Below are 21,512 nucleotides of genomic sequence, written 5' to 3' on the forward strand. Positions count from 1 at the left end.
TAGCATCAAACAGAAGAGAACAATGTTAGAAAGTCGCTGGTGAGCATATTGAACAACATAGCAGTTGTCAGATACTTTTCTCAGTTGTTGGTGGAGACCAAAACAAAGCTTAAAGAAGAGTCGATATTTTTATACGGTTGTCCTACAATATGATTCCGAGTGAATGTTTACATTTTCCCATGTTTGCAATATTATTTTGGCACTAATTTATGCTGCTTTAAATCTGCCATCCATCCATCAATCCATCCATCCATCCTTTTTTTATGTTAATGCATCCCTGAATTTCTTGTCATTGTTGGATTTGTGGAGCTATGAACAGCAGCAGATTGCCTTGTTGCACCAAAGGTATTCCTGGTTACTGTTTACAGGTTAAAACTGTTCAGGAAAGCTATCCACAATGACAAAAGTTGTATCATAAATGATTCTAAAAGTGTCTGAACATTATCTAAACACAGTAGGACATCGTCTCTCCTGTGCTTCAGTCTTTCAAACTCTAGTTGGGAGACTTGCTTCTTTAAGTTGATTCAGTTGGCCTAACCCTAGCTTGTTGCAGCTAACAAGCTAACTAATTGGCCTGATTTGCATAATCTTCCCGGGACTTTAGGCCGCTGTGGAAATGCAGACAACAATGGGCCACAGGAACCATTTAGTTCCTTGAAGACAAGTTCCTGGAACTTTTGGTCGAAAAGCACCTTATGAAGCAAAGAATGGTTGTGAGATGTGCATTATTCACTCAGTGCAGCAAACTGGGCACCTCCTGCTGACTGCTATATCTTAACAACCCGTAGAGAACATGCACTTCACTGTGTTCGCGGTGCACCCCCCTACTTTTCTGTAACTCAAACATGGACGGCACACTTTCCTTTACAAACTGGCCAGATTATGTCACATGAATTTGTTACCCACAAGGCTTTTTCCTTAAAGTGGAAGGATCCGCCAGTAACACTAGAGACACGTTTAACAGACTCAAAGACAAGACAAGAGAAGCAGCTCCTGGATGGATTTTAAGGTGGGGTTTTTATCTGCGTCTACCCGACCAATGAAAACTTGGCCAACTAGGACTCTTTTCATCAACTAACATTTGTTCAACTATTCGAGGGCAGCCATCTACTAATGCTGATTAGTGCAGGCTTTGATCTATGAATAAAAGACAACACACTTCCTAACAAACAACAAAAGCCTTTTGTTCCTGGTCCAACACGTCTCTCTGTTTCTATTATCTGATCATATCCAACTTTAATTAAGCAAAATAATTAGCCGTGAGCATGTGTCTACTTGCATGTATGCAAGCCTCAGCTTACATCATTGTGTAATCTTTGCGTTGCTCGGCAGTAGAAAAGACCGAATGTCAGAGTGGGGCTGGTTATCTCTCTCATGTGATGGCACTGAACAATAGTGTATATCCAATTCATTTAATGGCATAGTGACGTTTTTACTCAGTAAAATTGGACAACCGGTATCACCAGCTTCCATACAAGTGCAGGGTTTGTTCTGTGGCAGTCTGCACGCACACAGATGTTAAATGCAAAAAGGTTTAAAAGGTCTTAAGTCAGCGGACGAGTCAAGTTCCTTTTCGGCTCAGTGAGTCGAGGGAGGCAGCGCCGGGGTCAGTGCTTAGTGAACACAAACACAGAGTGCTGTAAGGGCTTTGGATTCAAGTGCCGATAGTGACGCATGCTGTGCCCTCATAATAACTCCACAATAATGTGGTTATTGCGGTGCAAACCTTCCTTTAATCTGATCATCCGTCCTATTTTAGGAAGTGCTAACAAGTGGCCAACGTGGTCCGACCAGAGGCAATTAAAATGCTCAGTGATGTGAGAAGCAGGGCAGATGGTTGGGCAAAATGCGCCACAGTCCAGCTTGATGCACAACTGGTCGGGCAGGTTTTCTTTGCTAAGGTCTGAGGCACATGTGCCTTCCATCAATGTATCTACAGTGATAAAATGGCTCAATCCATCTTCTTTTTAAATGTTGCTTTCCTGACAGATCAGCGACCAATGCTACAAAATGCCAGAGTTGAGCTCTGAAAACAAATGGCAGCAGTGAGGGACAAACCTGCCTGGAAATAAAAGTACGGATCAGAAATGTAAAATCTGCAGGTTTATGCAGAAAGAAATGGCTAAGAACTTATATTTTATCTGTTAAAGGGCCTGATTTCCAAGAAATTCCTGGACAAACATATTTCATTACAAAAAGACAACAATGAAATCAACACGAATGAGAGCAATGTAGTGTAACTGATGTGAACATAATCTTGGAAGCTACATTTGCTTAACAAAACCATAACGGCTGCAACAACATGAGGCCTCGGGGTCATGGCACAGAAGCAACACTTCTTGTGGTCGGCAACTCTGCCAAAAATAACAACTGCTTTAATTTTATTAAAGTATCCGTAGCCCTAGCATCAGCAGTCCTGCAATTCAGTCTCCAGTCTCTGGACTGCTGCTTATTTTTCATCGTGCCAGGCAGTTTTCATTCTAAACATCTAATCACAGACTTCTTTGGACTGGGACACCAGGTGAATTTAAAATAGAGGGGAAAAAAGAGAACCCGCAACACCCCAGGACCCTTAGGACTGGATTTGAGGATTACTGCTGTAGACTTTGTCACAGACATTGATTTTGTTCTAGCACTAAACATCTCCAGAGCTAAAGGAAACAACTTTACTAGCATTAAAAAAAACTATCTATCCTGTGGGACTCGGGGGACTTTACTTCAGGTCTTTGCTGCAAAAGCTCAGGGCATTACAAACACATGGGCACTTGACCATGTGGGGCTTTAAGAATGAATATATTCCAAATGTTAAAGGGGTTTTGCAGCAATGCATTATTGCACTTCTAAAAAGTCTAAGTAATTGGGACATATATAAAAGAATAAGCAAATTTGATGCAGCAAAGGCTGAGACAGCGTGACTTTTAGTCCCTATGGATCAAGCTCCAAAAATACATGGTACCAAATTTCTTATAATACCACTCAGTAGCAGCTTCATGCCTCTGAAATGACTATATCTTGGAAAACCTCTGCTCTGAGTTCAACTAAGGCTTAATTTATAATAATGTGTGTGCTTTTAAAAGACACATGCTAGAACCGTACAAAAATGTTGCAGTTCATCTTTAACGCTGTAAATCCGAAGCCATGGATGTGCCATGAGGTTGGGGTTATGACAAAAATAAACCCCTGGACTCAGTGGCTCTGATTCCTACACTAAACAGTAAATTGTTTATGTAAAGTTATGTTTCCAGGTACCTCAATGTTAATGGATCTCTGGATCTAGATAGAACTTGAACTTTACAGGACATTGGGTACAATACATTCTGCAGGCCCACATAAGATTTTAAGTTAATACCCATCTTTAAAAGTTGTATTGTATTGTTTTGTGAAGATCAAGAGCCAAAATGTATGAGGGACAAACAGGCTTTTAATCAGGCTGCACACTGGTGGTCCTCTGAGTAAACAGTAGGCCTACAACTTAAAGTTGTAATGCATCAATTTACAGCAGTTTGTGTAATAATATCTGTGCAACCGTAACATGCCTTAAAGCAATTATTCATAGATGAGATATAATTGCTAATAAAAGTGACCCTAGAGCCACAGTGTTAGCAGCTTGTAAACAGGTCTGTCTCCATCACCATCCTTATTGCCTTCATCCCTGTGAACCATTTCCACCACTGTCGCACTGTGGTATTTAGGCCTCTGCTGTTGTCATGTCTCATCCTGAGCCCTGTTACAGACACAGCAAGTGACAACCTCAATATCACAAGCAGCGACAATAAACACGTCCTCACCGGGAGAGTAGAGCCTTGCTAGCTGTCTCGCCCCGGCGTGCTGCGGTCCCCAGCGAGGTGCAGCGCTGCGTGCAGCCGCCCCGTGCTCATTCCCATTCGGATCCTCCTCCGCCATGGACCGGTGCCTGATGTCGGTCTCGGAGAGAAGCGACGCCGCCATAACTCCTGCCCGCTGCCCCCCGCTTTGGCTTTCAGCTATCAGACATCAAATTTTGATCTTTCCTGGTCAATAAGTGTTGGTTTGGCTTGTGTCCTGGCCTCAGGTGGCTGTTGTTGCGGCTGGATGGAGGAGGGAGGATGGACCAAGTGATGCTAGCTGAGATGTACCGGAGCAGCCTCGCGCCACCCGGAAATACACGGACGGAGCTGCGCTGACACACAGACCTATTTCACAAAGCAGCAGCTTCTGTCATGAACAGCTGTCAGTGTTCTAACGTGAAGGCTTGCATCTGTGTTTATATACAAAGCTGCTCGTAGCACGGCTTTTCTCGCACGTATGTCTTTTTAATTCTGCTTTTAGTTTATTAACTAATTAAATGACGTCACGTTATTGCAATTAGTAGCATTATCTTGACTGCTGCCTTTAAGTGCAGCTTTCCAATTCTACGTTAGGCCCTCCTTAGTATGTGCTTGTGGTTAAAAGTAACAAAAACAAAAGTTATTAGGTCACAATTGACTAAAGTCAAAAGTTGAGCTTCTCGGAAATTTTGTTTAATGTAATTTCTGGAACAAATTCTAGTGTATGCCTATTATTTGACCCTAAAGACAGCCTAGAAATGGTTGATTATGCAGCATGGTTGGGATGCAGTATCCTCTAAATGTTGAAACTAATGGATTTATTCAAAGACTGTATAAGTCAAGAGAGAAGACGTTTTATGGTTCCAATAACACACACGGCAGCCTTTTGGCAGAGATGCTTTCAATGACCCAGGTTTCACACTGCAAAACATATAGGCTACATCTGGGCATAAATTAGTTTGTCTGTCTTGCATTGAATAAAAAACAAACCCAGTGTATGTCACACTAAACAAAAAAGTTCTTACTGGATGGCAAATATAAAAAAAAACATGAGGTACTGAAATGTTTTTTTGCAGACTTTCAATCTGCATACTGTGAGGGAAACTGAATTTGCTTGTTGGTTTTCATTTAGCAGCACCGTCCAGTCAATGTTTCACTTATCCTGTGAAACCACAGACGCACAATGTAGGCCTTCAGCTTAAGGGTCTGATTTTCTTCCCTTTTCAGTCAGAAAACATATCTTACAGGGGGAACACATTGTCAAATAATAACAGTTTGGTTAGATAAAAATGCAAAAAACTTAGTTAGGTCTTTGAAAATACCATGGTTTGGTTAAAAATAAAAGGCATGAAGAGTGTGGTCCTTGGTGAAGGCCCCCGGTTTAAAACAAAGCATCCACCATGGCATCATACAGTCACGTGCTTCCCATGCACTACAGAGCAGTTGCTCCCAGTGTCTAACATTACCACAGATACGTTTACTGTGGACTTAGTTGAAAGCCCGGTGTGTAGAATACCTGATGCGTCTGTATGAGACACAGAGGGAGCTGATACTGAAATTCATGCATCTCAGACAAATCTTATCAGATCATCACTTCTTCTTGCACCCCCATGAGGACAACAAAGGGTAACTTTGGTGACCCAATAAACTTTTCAAGGTCAAAATTTCAAAATGTTGTGTACTTTTGTTCTTGACAAAACACGGTGGCCTGTTACTGAAACAGGACATTTCCATCAGCCTCAGCTGTACTTTGTGTTAGTGATAAAAAAGCTTATTGCAGCATGCTGACAAACAAAGCTAAGTTGGTGATCATGGAAAACATGACACCTGCTTAACATGCTAGCTTTGTCATTATGAGCATGTTAGCATATGGATGCATTTAGATCAAAGCACCACAATGCCAGAATAAGCCTGGACGTCACAGAGCAATTTTGCCAAGGACTCTTATTGCAAAAAGTATAAATGAAAAAGGTTCCGTCCATCTGAGATGTGACCCTTAGCTTTGCAGCTTTGTGCAGCTATACGCCTCTGTGTCTCATTGTTTTAGTTTTAACAACCTGTGTTTCATTACTCACTCAACTTACCTACAACAGGTGTCATTTCCATCATGTGTAAAGGTGTGTAAGTGGAATTTGCTTCAACAGTGGTGTAACAAGGCTGTGCTCAGACTAAGCTTTTCTTTTTTACCTTTTTAGCAATGTTACATTGACTGCTGTTATTATTTAAACTTAGCTCTGGTAAACAGATGATCCTTGACTATCCTCTTCAAATTAAATATTTTTTAAATTACTAAATGATATTTAGTAATCATTACAAACCTGTAGACCTGTGGAAGAGGTTTTTATAAACATAAATCTGTTAACATTGAAAATCTTAATTTCCATTTCAAGCTTTTCTGAAGCTTGATTTCTGGCTCATGCGAAATTATAACTGCTCCTTACTTACTCCATGAGTGAACGTAAGGACACACTCACACCAACAAGCAGCGTGTGTCCCTGTCCATCGGCAGGTTCCTTAGGAGATGATTGTGGCAAAGTGATGATCAATCCCACAGTTACCTTGTGAAAGAAGCCCACTGCTATGAAAGTACTGGACCAGCTGACAGCACGGTCCCTGGGCTCGTAACACACAGTCTGTCCTCTGTTTTGTTGCAATGTAGAAGGAAAGATTTGCCAATGATTGTTGAGGGCCAGGACTGTGTGATGCTACTAGCTGTGGCCATACAGCAGTGTGTGAACTCTTTGTTCCTTGGATACACCTCTGCAGAACGTGTGCCCTTTAAGTTGACAGTTACATGCTGACCTGTTACTGTGATCTGATTTTATCACTCTCTCCTTTTTTTGTCTTGGACTCAAGTTTAATAACTCTCATAGGTGAATGACTTCATGTACAGTCAGGACCACTCAAGTCAAAGACAGTTATACTTCGGGGTATAGCTCTGTTGTGCAACCCCTGCCCTTTCACATGCATGACAGGAAAAGTGTAAAGCAGGAAGAGCAGCAGCAATGCTGAGACCAGAAATGTTGCAAAGTGGCAAAGCGGCTTGCTAAGGCAGAAGAAAGGACAGGAAGGACAAAGCAGTTTAAATAAGGCACCTTGTATGAGATTTGCTGATGGGTTCTTGGAAGGGAAACACCTGAACAATCAGCTGATGTCGGCTGGCTTGTGACTTGTTGCCGTCAGCTGATGGAGTTAGAATTGTGGGCCGAGTTTGACTTTGTGGACACTCTGCAAAATAAGGATGCAGGTGTGTGTTGGTCTTATTCATGGTATTGTTTGCAGGCACTTTACACTGGGGATGTAAAGAAGCCTTCACACTGCAGTGACATTAAAACTGGGGGATATAAAGGCCTCTAATGTGCTGGAATATGCAGTGAGGAGTTTTAACTCAGAATGTTATTAAGATAAGGTCATTTTCAGTCTGAAGAAAAGACGAATATTAGAGAAAAGTAGAAGAAAGAAAAAAGAGCATCTGGAGCATCTTTCAAGACATGAAATGTTTTTCTTCTCCTTTCCCATTCAATTACTGACCTTTTGACCCCAGAGAGGGGTCTTAAAATCCATGATGGGAACCACAAAAGAAGAAAATATTAAGTATTCAACACATTATGTAAAGTTCTGCCTTTGTGCATCAACTGTGCTGTTTAAAAGAACCTTGTTTTTGACCATCACATGTAGCTCTGACACATCCTCATTTAGTTTTTACTAAAGTTATTAAAGATTGATGACACATGAGTATGCATGCAGCTCACAGATCCATCTCTTGTGAATAAATGCACATCACACAGAAATTCTTTATTTGTCATTTATTTATTTGTTTTATCTTTTTTTGTCTGTACTAGATTATTGCAATCTGGTTAATTCACATTTAAAAAGCAGTCATTGACCAGACGCACTGAAATCGATGATATTCATTTTTACAATAACCGTTATAGGCCCCATAGAGACTGGAAAACCCAATCCAAAAAAGAAACATCTGTATGGTTTTCTGCACTTTATTTTGTTTGATGTCTTTTTTCATAGTAATTACAAAAAGGAAAAAAATATATAACAATAATCATAAAAAGGAGAGTTGGGAGGAAGAAACTCAGGAATATTACGACTGGCAAAACAAACGATCACAACACAGCACAAGTACCTACTTACGGCGAGAAAGAAAAGGTACAAAAATGAAAAAGAAAATAAGCGCATATGGCAAAGAAAAGTCAAAGAAATTGGCACCTATGAAGTTAAATACAGGAAGCAACTGAGGGGACGAGAAAGTGAAGCTTTTTCTACAATCTATTAAAAAATCCTAAAACAAAGGGTGTTTTCTTGCTTTTTTTTCTTTTCTATTTGTTAAAAAAAATAAAATGCCTGACCTGGGGAGCAATGGGTGGGAGGAGGGGAAGGGAGAAGGGTTGGGGGAAGAAGCTGGTGAGGGGGGGTTGGCAGGGACAATAAAAAATACTGCACGTACAATACCTTTTTTCACTCCTCTCTTTCCTTCATCTAGCTCTTACCGTTTCTCTCACCCACTTTTTCCTTTCTTTATTTAATAGCATATCCCATTAATATTCCTTTCCCCCGCTGCTCCTAATAGCCGCGCCCAGTGGCGCGATCGTTAGAGTTTTACATGTGAGTAGCAAATGACACTTTGATTGGCTGTGATGTGGAGATGGGAGTCCCCTGCCGGCTCCGGGTCGGGGGCCCCGGCTGAGCCGAGAGATCCTGCAGAGCCTCGGTCTCACTGCGCGTGCTGACTCAGTGTGTGGTTCTGCAGGGAGAGAGGGAGAGGCAGAGATAGAGAGAAAAAGTGAGAACACATGATGAGAGAAATAATGGGCTACGTGAGCATAGTGCTTTCCACTTGCACCCCCATCCAATAAAAGAACAGAAGAGAACAGAAACACAACTGCCTCCCACAGTACAGACAGCAAGGCCTCCTCGCTTTATACATAGTCTGATGAAAGACGAGGAAGAACAAGAGCGAAGAAGAGAGAATAGAAACGATGAAGGAGAAGACAAAACGGGACGAGCAAACAAGACAACTCAACAGAAACTCGCAGATACAGTACTGTGGGATTGTAGTCAATACCTTTTTAACAAAAACCTTTTCAAAGGGAGGATAAGAACATGAGAAGATGTTTATCTTTATGATAAGACTCATGTATTAAACACAACATTCATTTTGAGGGATATTTTAACATTTTGAAGTTTACTGTGCATTAAACACATACAAATAACTGCTTATGTTAGACATTTAAAATTGTAAAAAAACAATTATGTGGGACTGTATGTCGCACATCCATAAATACACCTACAGCAGTCATCCAACACAATCAGAACCTGGTTTTGGTCATATAGTATTTGTTCTGTTTTTGTTTTATTTCTTATCTTTGGGAACTGAGCGCCTCGATTTGTTTATTCAGATCTGTGAAACCCTGGTGTCTTTTGATATTGTGATTAATATTTTACAGAGACCGTCTCCATACCTCGGAGACGCCTACACTCACATCTCTCCAAAGACATCAGCACACTTCACATCAATACATAATCACAATGCAAAAAACACCTTTTTTCAAAATTAAAATTCACAGCAGCAGCGAGAGCACAAAGGGAGACGCTGCAGCGATCTCTAGGTATGAACCAGAGTGAAGGAATTGAGACTAAGTGGTGGTTTTATATGCGTCAGTGATGGAGGCAGGCACGCATGACAACGGACCGAAGTGTACTATTACTGAAAGATAAATACACACATACACACAAGATAACAGGCCGGAGTAGTGTTGGGAACGTCATATACAGAAATGTGCAAAAACATGCCTGTTTTTTCAGTACCAACAATCACACACACACACACACACACACACACACACACACACACACACACACACACACACACACACATATATATACACACACACACACATATATATACACACACACACACATATATACACACACATACACAATCAGTCCTCTGTGGATGTTCCATATCAGCTGCAATGGGGGACTGAACTCATGATAATCTGGATTTGCTGGTTTGGAACTTAGCGAGCATCACATCTAAAGCTTTGGGGATACTGTCTGTGGATGTGTGTGTGGAAGATGGAGAGATGATTGGAAAGATTTCTCTGGGAATTTACCAGTGTGTGTGTGTGTGTGTGTGTGTGTGTGTGTGCGTGTGTGTGTGTGTGTGTGTGTATCAGAGAAATTTCAACTTGGCTGTTTTTCTCCTCCTCTCTCCTCATTTTCCCCAGACTGCACGGCTTTCTCCCTGTGAAACATCCCCTCGCTCCCCCCTCTCAGTCTCTCCCTCTCTCTCTCACACACACACACACACACACACACACACACACACACACACACAGACACAAACAAATTCCCTATGAAATCTTTCCCCATCATCCCTGCTTCTTGACGCATACACACTCTCACTTACAGACACACACACAACACAGACACAATTCCCAGTGAGATCTTCCCAATCAACGCCCCCCCCACACGGCCCCCACCCCACCCTTCATCACCACTAAAAGCAGCTTTTTCAGATTAATCGCTCTCTCTCTCGCTGATAGGCCCCACTACGGAAAGAGGGAAAAAAAGGGACAAAAAAGAACAGCGGATGGGAGAATGAAAAAAGAGGAGGGGATAGGGGGATGAACAGAACAGAGAGATGAGGAGGGGAGGATGGGGACAGAAATGTGAAGGATTATACGTGGTTTGGGGTTGATAAATACTTATTTGTTATTCTATGGCCCTTATCTTGCTGCGCATGTTCTGTTGAGCCCTTTGGTGTGTAAGTGTGTGTGTGAGTGTGTGTGTGTTTGAGAGAGAGTGAGAGATTGAGAGGGAGAGTGTGTATTCTGTGTTTGAGAGTGTCTGGCACCCGGCTTTAGAGGCCAAGCTAGCCTGTCCGGGGGAAAGCAAAGGGTATTAATGTGCTACACACACACACACACACACACACACACACACACACACACACACACACACACACACACACACACACACACGTTCACTCACCCAGTAGAAGGGTTTCTGAGAATTGAGTGAGCAAATGAGAAGAATAACGACCAGGACAGTAAAAAATAAGTGTCTATGTCTGTATGTGTGTGTGTGTGTTTGTGTGGAGGCCTCTCTAGTGAGGAAGCAGATCTCATTGGGAGCCACTGACCCCATTATGAATGAAAACCCTCCTCTCTCTCTCTCTCTCCCCTTCTCTCTTTCTGTCTGCTTCCTCTCACTCTATCGCTGCTCTCATCCTCAGCGTCTCCGCTCCATCGGTAATCTAACCGGCTGCAATTCCCCTCACTGCCAGAAGAGGTCAGGCTCATTCCTCTTTATGGGACCGGGTTAAACACAAGAGAGGAGGAGAGGAGAGAGAGGAATGATGGGAGGAGAGGAAAGACAGGAGTCAGAGTGAAAGAGAGGAGAGAGGGTGAGACAGAGGGAGAGGAGAGGAGATAGAAAGATCTGCATCCTGTTTCCTGGGAGAGAGAACATCCATGTCTGGCTTTCGTCATCACGCTCTTGACTTGTGTATGACCTCTAACAATGAGGTCATACATGAGGCATCAGAACTGTAAATAGAGAGAGAAAGAGAAACAGAAAACTGACCCTGTGGTAGAAGGATCGCAAGAATTTTTTGGCAACATTGTTCTCGAAAGTGTAATGCAAATATAATGCTTTGAGTTAAAAGGAAGGAAAAAGGGATGTAGGGAGGGAGGAGAGAGAGGAAGAGAGGGAGAGTGTGTCTGTGTGTTTTCCCTCAGGTTCTTTGGGTCCTGCTGCTGCCGTATTGATTTGTAGACGGAGCGAGGGATGGAAAGGAAGGACAGAGGAAGAGGAGGGAGGGATGGAAGGAGTGAGGCTGCGGTCACTCCCCGGAGGAGCCCGGAGCGCTGCAGTGGACCGCTGGAAATAGCCCAGAGGAGAGGAGAGGGGAGAGCGAGGGAGAGAGAGGGGTGAGAGAGGGAGCGATAGAGATGAGAGAGAGGGATGTAACAGACGGAGGGATGACAGCCCGCCATGCTACACACTTCATATGGAACACACACAGACACCTCCCAGTTACTTCTCTTCATCTACGTTGTTGGAAGCTTGTTATTGATTATGCAGAACTGCGATCGATCAGAAGTGTGTGTGTGTGTGTGTGTGTGTGTGTGTGTGTGTGTGTGTGTGTGTGTGTGTGCATGGACACATGTGTCAGTGTGACATCTGCTTTACAGCAGAGTAATTGATATATTCTACAGAAAAAAATGTGTTTACTGTGGTTTTAGGCCTTCGTGTTTAATTCTCAAACAAAGCTGCATTAATAAACTCTGGAGATGTTTCACAGTAAAAGTCAAGAGATGATGTTCCTCCTTTTGGAAGTGTTTTAATGTGAAACGGATGAAGCACGTTTGCAAGAATTTGCCCTGCGAGTAAAAAAACAGCGGGAGTGCCTCTTACTAAATTCTGATCAATATACGTGTGTGCGCATTTGTGTGTGTGTTATACAGAGAAGAGTGGAAATACTGGCTCAAACAGGCCATGTGCTCCAGTATTTAGACATGACTTAGTGACGAGGTGTGAAATTATGCTATAAAAACAGACGATACATTTGTTTTGTTTAAAAAAAAAGACTTCCCGAGAGTCTTAAAACATCTCAATTCTGTTTGATCATGAACCCTGTTTTTGACTTTATTTGACATTTTTTCTGCTCTTCTTTTAAAGCAGAGGGTGTGTGTGCTAAAGCGAGAACAGCCAGGCCAGGCCAGACCAGACCAGACCAGTCAATACAGAGGCCTGTCATTGTTTTTCCTAAACTGCTTAGAGAGAGCGAGGCTAAAGCCTGCAGAGCCCTGAGCCCAGGGGAAATATGGCCCTGTCGCATTACCCACGCACAAAACTGCCAGAAACACACACACACACACACACACACACACACACACTGGATATGCATTCACACACTTGCACTCGCTGCTTAGAGCATATGCATGCACAGACACACAATGCCAAGAAAAAATTCAAGACTAGAATACACAATAGTGCACACATAGAGACCCCTCCACACACGCACACACACACAGTCTCATGGGAAAAGGGAGCCGGGTACGACACGGGAAACTGAGAGATAGAAAAATCTAATCTGCCTTGTCCTGCTCTTCTCTGCCATCCATATCTGCATTACACAATAAGTGTGTGCGTGTGCATTTGCGGCGTAGTGATGATGCTGATGGTTGTGTTTCAGACGGTTGGAGGAGCACTGCTGTCGTTTTTAATATGCATGTGTGACTATGAGCATGCATATGATCAGCGTTAAGCTTCAGCTGTGTAGCAGAAACATGTAGGTGTCTGCTTGCACGCGTCATCTGGCCCGCACGGAGCTGGACGGGAAACAAAACTTCCTTCTTGAAACACCAGATCAGAGTTAAATAACAATTAGAACAATCAGACTTCTCCACTGACTCACACTGCGATGACCTTGTTTGTGGGCCAAGTCAGTAGGATGGCAAAATAACTTTCCCTCAGTCACTTGAACACACAAACACACACCACACAAATTCTGCAATGCTGTGTAATGACAACAACTACACCTTGAAATGTTGGTGCCAAGACTCTAACAGAAACAGGAAGAGGAAACACTGCTGCTGGAACAATGCTCTGTGTGTGTGTGTGTGTGTGTGTGTGTGTGTGTGTGTGTGTGTGTGTGTGTGTGTGTGAGTGCGCGTGCGCGTGCGTGTGCGTGTGTGTGTGTGTGTGTGTGTGTTGCTACCTACATGTGTCAGCCGAGTCTGTCAGTATGTGAATTTGTGTCAAATGTGTGTGTGTGTTGGGGCATAATTGGATGCAGTCCAAATGCTATGTGTGTCTGAGTGTGTGTGTGTGAGTGTACATGTGCCCCATCTCGATTGCTGTTTTTAACACCAAATGAAAAATCACCTTAGCCGCCTTGTGGTCTTCTTTGGGTTCAGAGTATTTATAGCTCAGAGTTGACACTCTTCCAACAGAGTGAGCAAGTCTATGTCTCTCTCTTTGTGTGTGTGTGTGTGTGTGTGTGTGTGTGTGTCTCTGTCTGTGTGTATGCATGTGTGTGTCTGGGACTAGCAGATGGGCTGTCTTAGCCCTCTTCCTCTGCTCCCTGGCTTGTCTTTAGCCCCGCCCGTCCAGGACAGGATGCTGCCTCGGGAGCAGATCGAAAATAAACGCACCCCTGCCCTTAACATCCCGCCGACACGTATTCCCTGCACCCCACCACTCCTACATTTGTCTTTGTCTCCGTCTCTACCCATCAACCCTCTGTCTCTCTTCCTCATGTAGAAATTAGCTCTCTTAATTGCAGTTAATTTATCAATCCAAAACTTCCCTTTTCTAGCTGATTCACAATGACCCCCACGTTTCTCCTTGCCTTTCCCCACCCAGGGTGACCTCTCTGAGCATGTCCTGTTTGGCGTGATCCCTCCCTTTCTTTCTCACAGGGGACTTCCCCTCTCCTGTTGCTACTGGCCCAAACAGCCAGGTTTGGACCAGTAAACACAACCCAGAATACACTCACAGCATGAAGGGCACATACACACACAAAGACGCACACACGTCAAAGGCAAACACGCCTGGATCGACACCAGATTCACAGCGTAGGTGAGAGCTCCCTGCTGGAAGCTGTTACACAAAATAGGAAGTGACCTCACCTGCAGCACAAATAACCGATCATTCCTGAACACCACATGACACGTTTGAGTCACACCGTAAAAGAGAAAGATGTGGGTATGTTGACAAAAAAATGATCTCGCCCACTTTCTCTCCCTCACACACACACACACACACACACACAAACACACGCAACACACACAGTGCAGTGCTCTCAGGGCTGAGAATGTGGTCCTGGTAGACTGTGAAGCTGAGTGCCAGATGAGGACCGGAGCCCGCAGACGTGGGTGACGACAGACAAACACGTACACAAGCCTCCAAAAACACACTTGTAAAAATACAGACAGGAATGTATACCATGTGTGTAAGAAAACAGGAATACACACACACACACACACACACACACGCATACAATCACAAATACTAACACATACCACTGCGTAACGCAAAATGGCAGGCAGACATAAAGTAAATGAAAAATGTGTTTAAAGGTTAGACATGAACAAATAAATGTGCAGACATGATCCATCAAACACACACATGAGCTTACAACTCAGCAGAGCGTGCCGGCTTTCCGTGTCACTGTCATATTACTGCACACGCCCAATCCCCATGAGTCCCTAGGGGGCCTGCTTTTTTTGATTACCACGCACCCTAAACTGGCAGAAAAGCAGAAATACAAACAGAGAGACCAACGGATGTAAAGATGGATGAGTGAAGGAAGAGAAAGAATCAGTGAGGTTGATATATGAAGAGGGGGAGGAATGAAAGGGGAGGAACAGAAAGAAGAGTGGGGGGAAAAGAGAGACACCGTTTGTCTGTGTGCATGGGTATGCACTAAGCAGTGTTTGTGATTCGCTTTTATCATTAGGATGCCATTTAAAATGGGTTGGTAAATCAATGAAAATTGATGTTCAAAATGTTCAGTGAATCCTTACTTTAAACCATTACCGGTTCTCAGCTGGTCTCGCCTCAGGACCCACCACCACCTTCTTCATGACAAATCGCAACCCAAATTTCTGAAATTGTTCAACCTCTCAAATATATTTAATGAACAATGTTGCAGTTTGGAACTGAGACACGCACATCATAGGAAACCTATGTCCTTCAAAATAAAAGTGCAGCATAAGATGCTTTTTCGACCAAAAGTACCAGGGACTTTTAGTTCCAGGAACCTTTTTTCAAGGAACTAAATGGTTCCTGTGGCCCACAGTTGTCTGCATTTCCACAGGAAAAGTGGTGGTAAAAACTTTTTGCTGCGTTTTTATTTTAAAGGGCACGTTTCATATGATTTATGTTGTGTGTGCAGTTGGAGTGTAGTTTATTCGTACTCCAACACAGTATGTATCCACTGATTGGGTAATCCCAGCTAAAGATTGACATTCATAAAGACACTTATATTCTTGAAACTTGATGAGCCCAATGACTGTACTGGATGACGCGTCAAGCCAAAATAGCCTCCAGGACGGCGCCCGTCACAGGAGCTATTTTGGCTTCGAATGCTCTTGCGATGGTGACAACATTTGGAGCCAATTGTGCAGTAGAGATCGTCAGGTGGACCCACCATAGCCACTTCCGCTAACCAAAACACACACACACACTTAAATTACCCAAAAAAACAGCAAGGATCCCGCACGCCGGTGTGTTTAACAGCAGAACAGCTTCTTGTGTTGGTCTGAAGTAAACGTTCACAGGAATGGGAACTTCAATGACTGTAGTAATTGTTTAAACTACATCTTATCTCGCCGTTCATCCTCCACTCTGCTAATCTGGAACAGATCGGCTGCAGGGGGCACTGCCACCTGATGATTTTGGTTGACCATTATACCGTTGTGTTTTGTGATGTTGACATACTGTGATGTTTTGTTCTGTCTCAGGTCCAAACCTCACTGTTTTTCATGAAATACAATTTAGTGGAGGGAAATTTGGGTCGCAATTTGTCATTAAACTGAAAAAGTTGAAGATTTTATATTTGTTCCCTTGGGCGCCACCTAATGGCAAAATATGGTAATTACAGGACATTTGGCTCCCTTTGTTACGGTTGTAACTCTTGATTTTCCTCAGTAGACCAGTAGAGATCCACTCTTTTAGATTACTGGTCAGAAATAAAAACTCTTTGAATACGTCTATTTTTTCAGTGTTTTCTTTTATAGAATATTATTGATTGAGATATTTTGAGCAGATCATTCAATTATCATTTCATATTTCAAATAATAGTTGCAGCCCTAAACAAGTGCTATACATAACTGTATTCATAAGAAGCAATGTGTATGCTTTAGGGGGATCTATTTGCAAAAATGGAATATAATCTTCATAAGAATGTTTTATTAGTTTATCATTACCTGAAAATAAGAATCGCTGCATTGCTTGAGAATGAAACCTTTATTCCAACAGAGGAAGCAGGTCTCTTACAGGCTCACCTCTTCATCGCCATGTTTCTACAGTAGCCCAGAACAGCAACATACACTGGCTTTGTATAGGGCCTTTCTAATTTTGATATGTGCCGCCACCATATATTCTTTGACTTTCAATTTGTTGCGATCTTCCACCTAGTGCCAGATGCCACTAAATCCTACACACTGGTCGTTTAAAAACTGGTCAAAAATGTTGAAACCACTGAAAATGTACATGCAAAAGGAAAGTCTGTGGCAAACAATACCAAGTACTGCTGAAAAACATAATTCTTCAATTCTGTTTCAAAACGGGAAAATACTTTTTCTATAGGCATGATTCAAACATAACACACAGTCAGAAGGGAACAGAGCTCCAGGATAAGAATTCTCTTACACTATCATGCTTGTGATAGAGAGACTGATTAGACACTCAGTTGGCCGACAGACACTGCTTTAAATTACTTGAACGTGCCACACGAATGAATGACTTGTGTTCGTCAGTTGTTGATTAGATGAGATGTAGTGTGTTTGTGTGTGCCGTGTTTTTTGGCAGGGCTGATAGAACATTGTGCCACGCAGAGTCTGTCCTGTTCTGTGACACATTGCCTGTGTTCACCTGTCACACACGCTCACACACACAAACCAAATGACAGGAACATGGTCCAAGCTGTTAGAAACCCTCCAGGTGCTGGCTCACATTGTGTAATTCCTTTGTATCTGTCCCTAATTCTGTTTATCTGTGTCTCCCTCTTTATCTCTCTCCGTCTGTCTTTGTCTCTCTGCATCTGCGGTTTTGTTCCTCCACCTTACATCAAAGCAACAAGTAACTTTTGACTCATTTTTCTCTCCGTCTCCTCCCTCACTAGGACCCACTGTGCACGTCTTTTTACTGTTTTCTGGTGGTGAGTTACTCAAAGCACAAATGCAAACACACACAGGTGTACACACGCATTTTAATGTAATATTTCCAGATGATTAACTGGACCCACATTGTGATTTTCTTTCTTCTATTCAAATCCAACATGAACAGAATGTGCTTTGCATTCACAGTGTGGAACAATGAACACTGCAAAACTCCCAGCAGTGCTAACAGCCACAGACACAATCTGTATGCAATTTTTCCTTAGGTGGTCGGAGGGAATAAAATCAGACTGAGGACAGTTTCATGCAATGGCGGTATTAGCTTTTACGTCTTTCCACATATCTGATGATTTATTTTTGCTGCATTGCCTCTAATTGTTTTAATGTTTTTATTCTGACTCATTCTACAATTACTTCCATAATGAGATTTTTAACACAATGCTCTGTAAAATGAGTAGGTCCTTCTATTAATACTGTAGACAGTGTTAGCTTGGTGCTATGGTAGGAGTTGTTGTGTGAGGTAAGACAGGCTGGCTTGCTTGTCTGTCTCTCTTTTGTTTTGAATCTCTTTTTGTTTCTGTCTCTCTTTCCCCTGCTGCAAATACCTTCAAGTCCTGGGATTAAGGGAGGCAAGAGTATGTTTGTGTGTGTGTGTGTGTGTGTGTGTGTGTGTGTGTGTGTGTGTGTGTGTGTGTGTCTGTGTGTCCCAGGTCCCCATTCTAATAACACAGAGACTCCCAGTGAGTGCTGGGGCAGCTGAGTGCGCTCCCCTGGAACGCCACAGGGATCTACGGATCAAATTCATACATACACACACATAACACACACACACAGAGCCAAAGGATACATGGATCAGAGAGTACACACTATGACTATGACGAACATACACACACACACACACACACACACACACACACACACACATGGATAAACCCTATTGCCAGTTCAGCCACATCCACACCTTTCCATAATTCAGTTAGAGGGAGACAGTGAGGCTCTTCAGACAAAGACAACATTATTCACAGACAGACTACTAAACACAGCTTGTTTCACACACACAGTCTGCCCTGATCCCAACCGCAGGCACCGAGTCTGCCAAGCTATTCTCTGCTCTGCATTAACAAAATAAAGATTCTATTCATCAATTTAGCTCTGAGGGAATAGCTGTTAATGTGTTCCAAGTTACAGGTATGGGCAACATACACTTCCTGCTGAGGATATATCCCATACTGGCTGCATACAAATAATAACATGGCTCTGATGATTGAAAGTGGTCCAACTGTGTTAAATGTAAAATGAAATTGCTCTTAGCTTGCCATTTGTTATACTGCAGGTGTCTGCCTGCCTGTCTAGCTGTTGTTTGTCCAGCCCTCTCTGCATATCTGTTTCTACACCTGCCAGTTCCTCATCTGTTAGTCAGTCCATCTCTTCATTCATGCATCCTTGGTGTGTGCATTACATGTTATTTTTATCATGTCTATGAGGGAACAGATCCTCGCTCGTCTTTGTGGTTGTATCAACGTAAAACTCAAATATTCAACACCTCGGGGACGCGGGAAAAGGAGGGAGATTCATCGGAGGGAATCGACACACAAACAAATGCAGATGAACCCCCACATCCTATCACACAGTCATCCATTCATTTATCTGACCAGCAATCTACCCATCTAGCTGTGTTTAAATATTTACCAATGCTAAAGGAAATCATGTAACACAATGGGCACAAAAGGCAGAAAAAAATGGGATGACTGGGGAGGAGTGCAAGATTGATAGATGGAGTGAGGGCATAGAGGAAGCACTGAGGGAAGAAGATGCAGTATAGCACCCCCTGGGGGCTTAAAGAGAATGTGGAAATCTGTGAGGGAATGTAACACGGGAGAGTCAGAGCTAATATAGAGCTGGGCAACTATTTCAAACTGTGTAAACTTCTACTAGATGTAAACAACTGCAAAGAACATTAAAAAATACTTGCAGTAGATATTTGGATGCTGGCTGAATAATGGCAATCATGCGCTCTTACTCATTTGATCAAATTGTTTAAAACGTTTACACAAAAAGTGTTTGTACTTTTATGCAAATTGCTACAAACAGAAGAAACAGAGAGACTGAGAAAAGTTGTGTGTGGAGTTTGGGAGTAAAGGCAGAGAGAGAGATCCAGAAGGACCTCACTGATCAGGGCCACAGCATTTCTTATTTACACACCCACACACACACACACACACACACCAAAACATCTCTTATTTACCAGCTTACGTCTGCACTATTTATGGGGCACTGGGGAGAGGCACAGAAGAGAGGAAGAGAGAAGAGGGGCTAAAATATGCATAGGGGCTGGTTCTTCTGGGACAGACGGGGGGAGTCGGAGAGAGAGGGAGGAAGATAGAACCCGAGGAGGGAGAGAGACAGGAAGAGACAAAGTAAAAAATGTGGTATGTTTGTGCAAGAGATGGATGGAGAGGTGAAAGCAAGTGATGGAGAGGATGGTAGGGAGAAAGTGAAGGTCTTTGTATGCTGAGGGAGAGACGGAGATGAGACAGAAAGAGTGCAATCAGGAGGGAGAGAGGATGATGCAGCGACGTGTCCATGCAGCAGTGACCCTAGGGTGTGTGTGAGGGAGAGGGAGAGAAAGAGAGAGAGAGCTGGACATCATATGGTCCCTCTGGGAGGGTTGAAAGAGGCCAAAGCCTTTTCTAACTGGCCAACCAGCCTTCTTCATCCATCCGCACCTCATTAAAACACTCACAAATTACCCCATTCCACTTTCTCTGGCAGATGCATCTACTTACACACAAACACACACACTCTCACACACATGCGATAACAGCTAGCAGTGGCATTAACCTCCATGGTTGTAGCTCTCCATCTCCCCCAGTCAGCCTTTCTGTCTAGCCCACTTAGAGAGCCCTCCCATGGGGCAATGGAGCTGTGGCAGGTCAGGCTCGGGCTGCAAGTTTTCACACACTCACACTTACACGCAGACACACACAGACACACTTGGGCCAGGACCAAAGAGTAACAAGATGGATATAGCCACAGTGCAGCAGCCAAAGAGGAAGAAGTACAAGGAGCTCAGGGATAAGGAAAAGTTGCACTGAGCTAAACTTAGCTAAACAACAGAATTAAACTCATTTGACCTGACAAACGATGTGTTCAATATATATGAGAAGAACACCTTTTTGTTGATGGGTTAATTCTAACTATATAAACTTCCTTAAACATGGATGTCCCACTCCAGGTCTATCAGATTTAATGTTGAACATTTGAGCTCACAGAAGCTAATTATGAACCAGAATGAGACATATTCGGTCTTCTGTGATTCGAATCTAATACAACTACCACTAATGATGGTTGAACTTTACTATACAATGTATTTATGCAACAAAAACGTAAAAGGAGACCAATGGTTATTCATTTGTGCATGTTGAGGGATGTGGGTAAGTTCTATTGAATCCAAACAAAACAACACATTTATCTAACTTAACCAGTCTCTAAAGATATTGTGACCTGGTCAGACAACAGGAGAGGAGTAATCTGGGATGGAGTATATGAAGAGGAAGAGTGGGGCTGTTTTTGTGCAGCATACACACACTGTGTGTGTATGCAGTGGTGTGTGGAGACAAGCAGGAGTGTGTGAGGTGTGAGTGGTGCCTGTGTGTGGACATTAACCGACAGGGTCCAGCAGTCACCCTGCTGTTAAATGGACTGGCCAGCCATATGCCCACCACCTCCGGCCCTACATCACTGCCACTTTGTATGTGAGGGTCTCTGTGTGTGTGTGTGTGTGTGTGTGTGTGTGTGTGTGTGTGTGTGTGTGTGTGTGCGTGTCTATGCATGTGTG

General features: G+C 43.1%; 2 protein-coding genes across 2 annotated transcripts in view; both read right to left on the reverse strand.

Annotated features, from left to right (window-relative positions):
• The window catches only part of LOC138612873 (plasmanylethanolamine desaturase 1), a 49,029-nt gene extending 44,950 nt beyond the window's left edge, over positions 1-4,079 (reverse strand). The window contains exon 1 of the mRNA XM_069686378.1: positions 3,789-4,079. Coding sequence (XP_069542479.1) covers positions 3,789-3,948 — 160 coding nt within the window. The 5' untranslated portion in view covers positions 3,949-4,079. The remainder of the gene's footprint in view (positions 1-3,788) is intronic.
• A 4,069-nt stretch (positions 4,080-8,148) lies between these two features.
• Positions 8,149-21,512, reverse strand: part of znf423 (zinc finger protein 423) — a 151,574-nt gene continuing 138,210 nt past the window's right edge. Inside the window, exon 21 of the mRNA XM_069686525.1 lies at positions 8,149-8,562. Within this exon, the coding sequence (XP_069542626.1) occupies positions 8,533-8,562 (30 nt within the window). The 3' untranslated portion in view covers positions 8,149-8,532. The remainder of the gene's footprint in view (positions 8,563-21,512) is intronic.

Source organism: Semicossyphus pulcher, unplaced genomic scaffold (assembly GCF_022749685.1).
Source record: "Semicossyphus pulcher isolate SPU_LCO1_2020_fin unplaced genomic scaffold, fSemPul1.0.p SCAF_8, whole genome shotgun sequence".
Taxonomy (NCBI): Eukaryota; Metazoa; Chordata; class Actinopteri; order Labriformes; family Labridae; genus Semicossyphus; species Semicossyphus pulcher.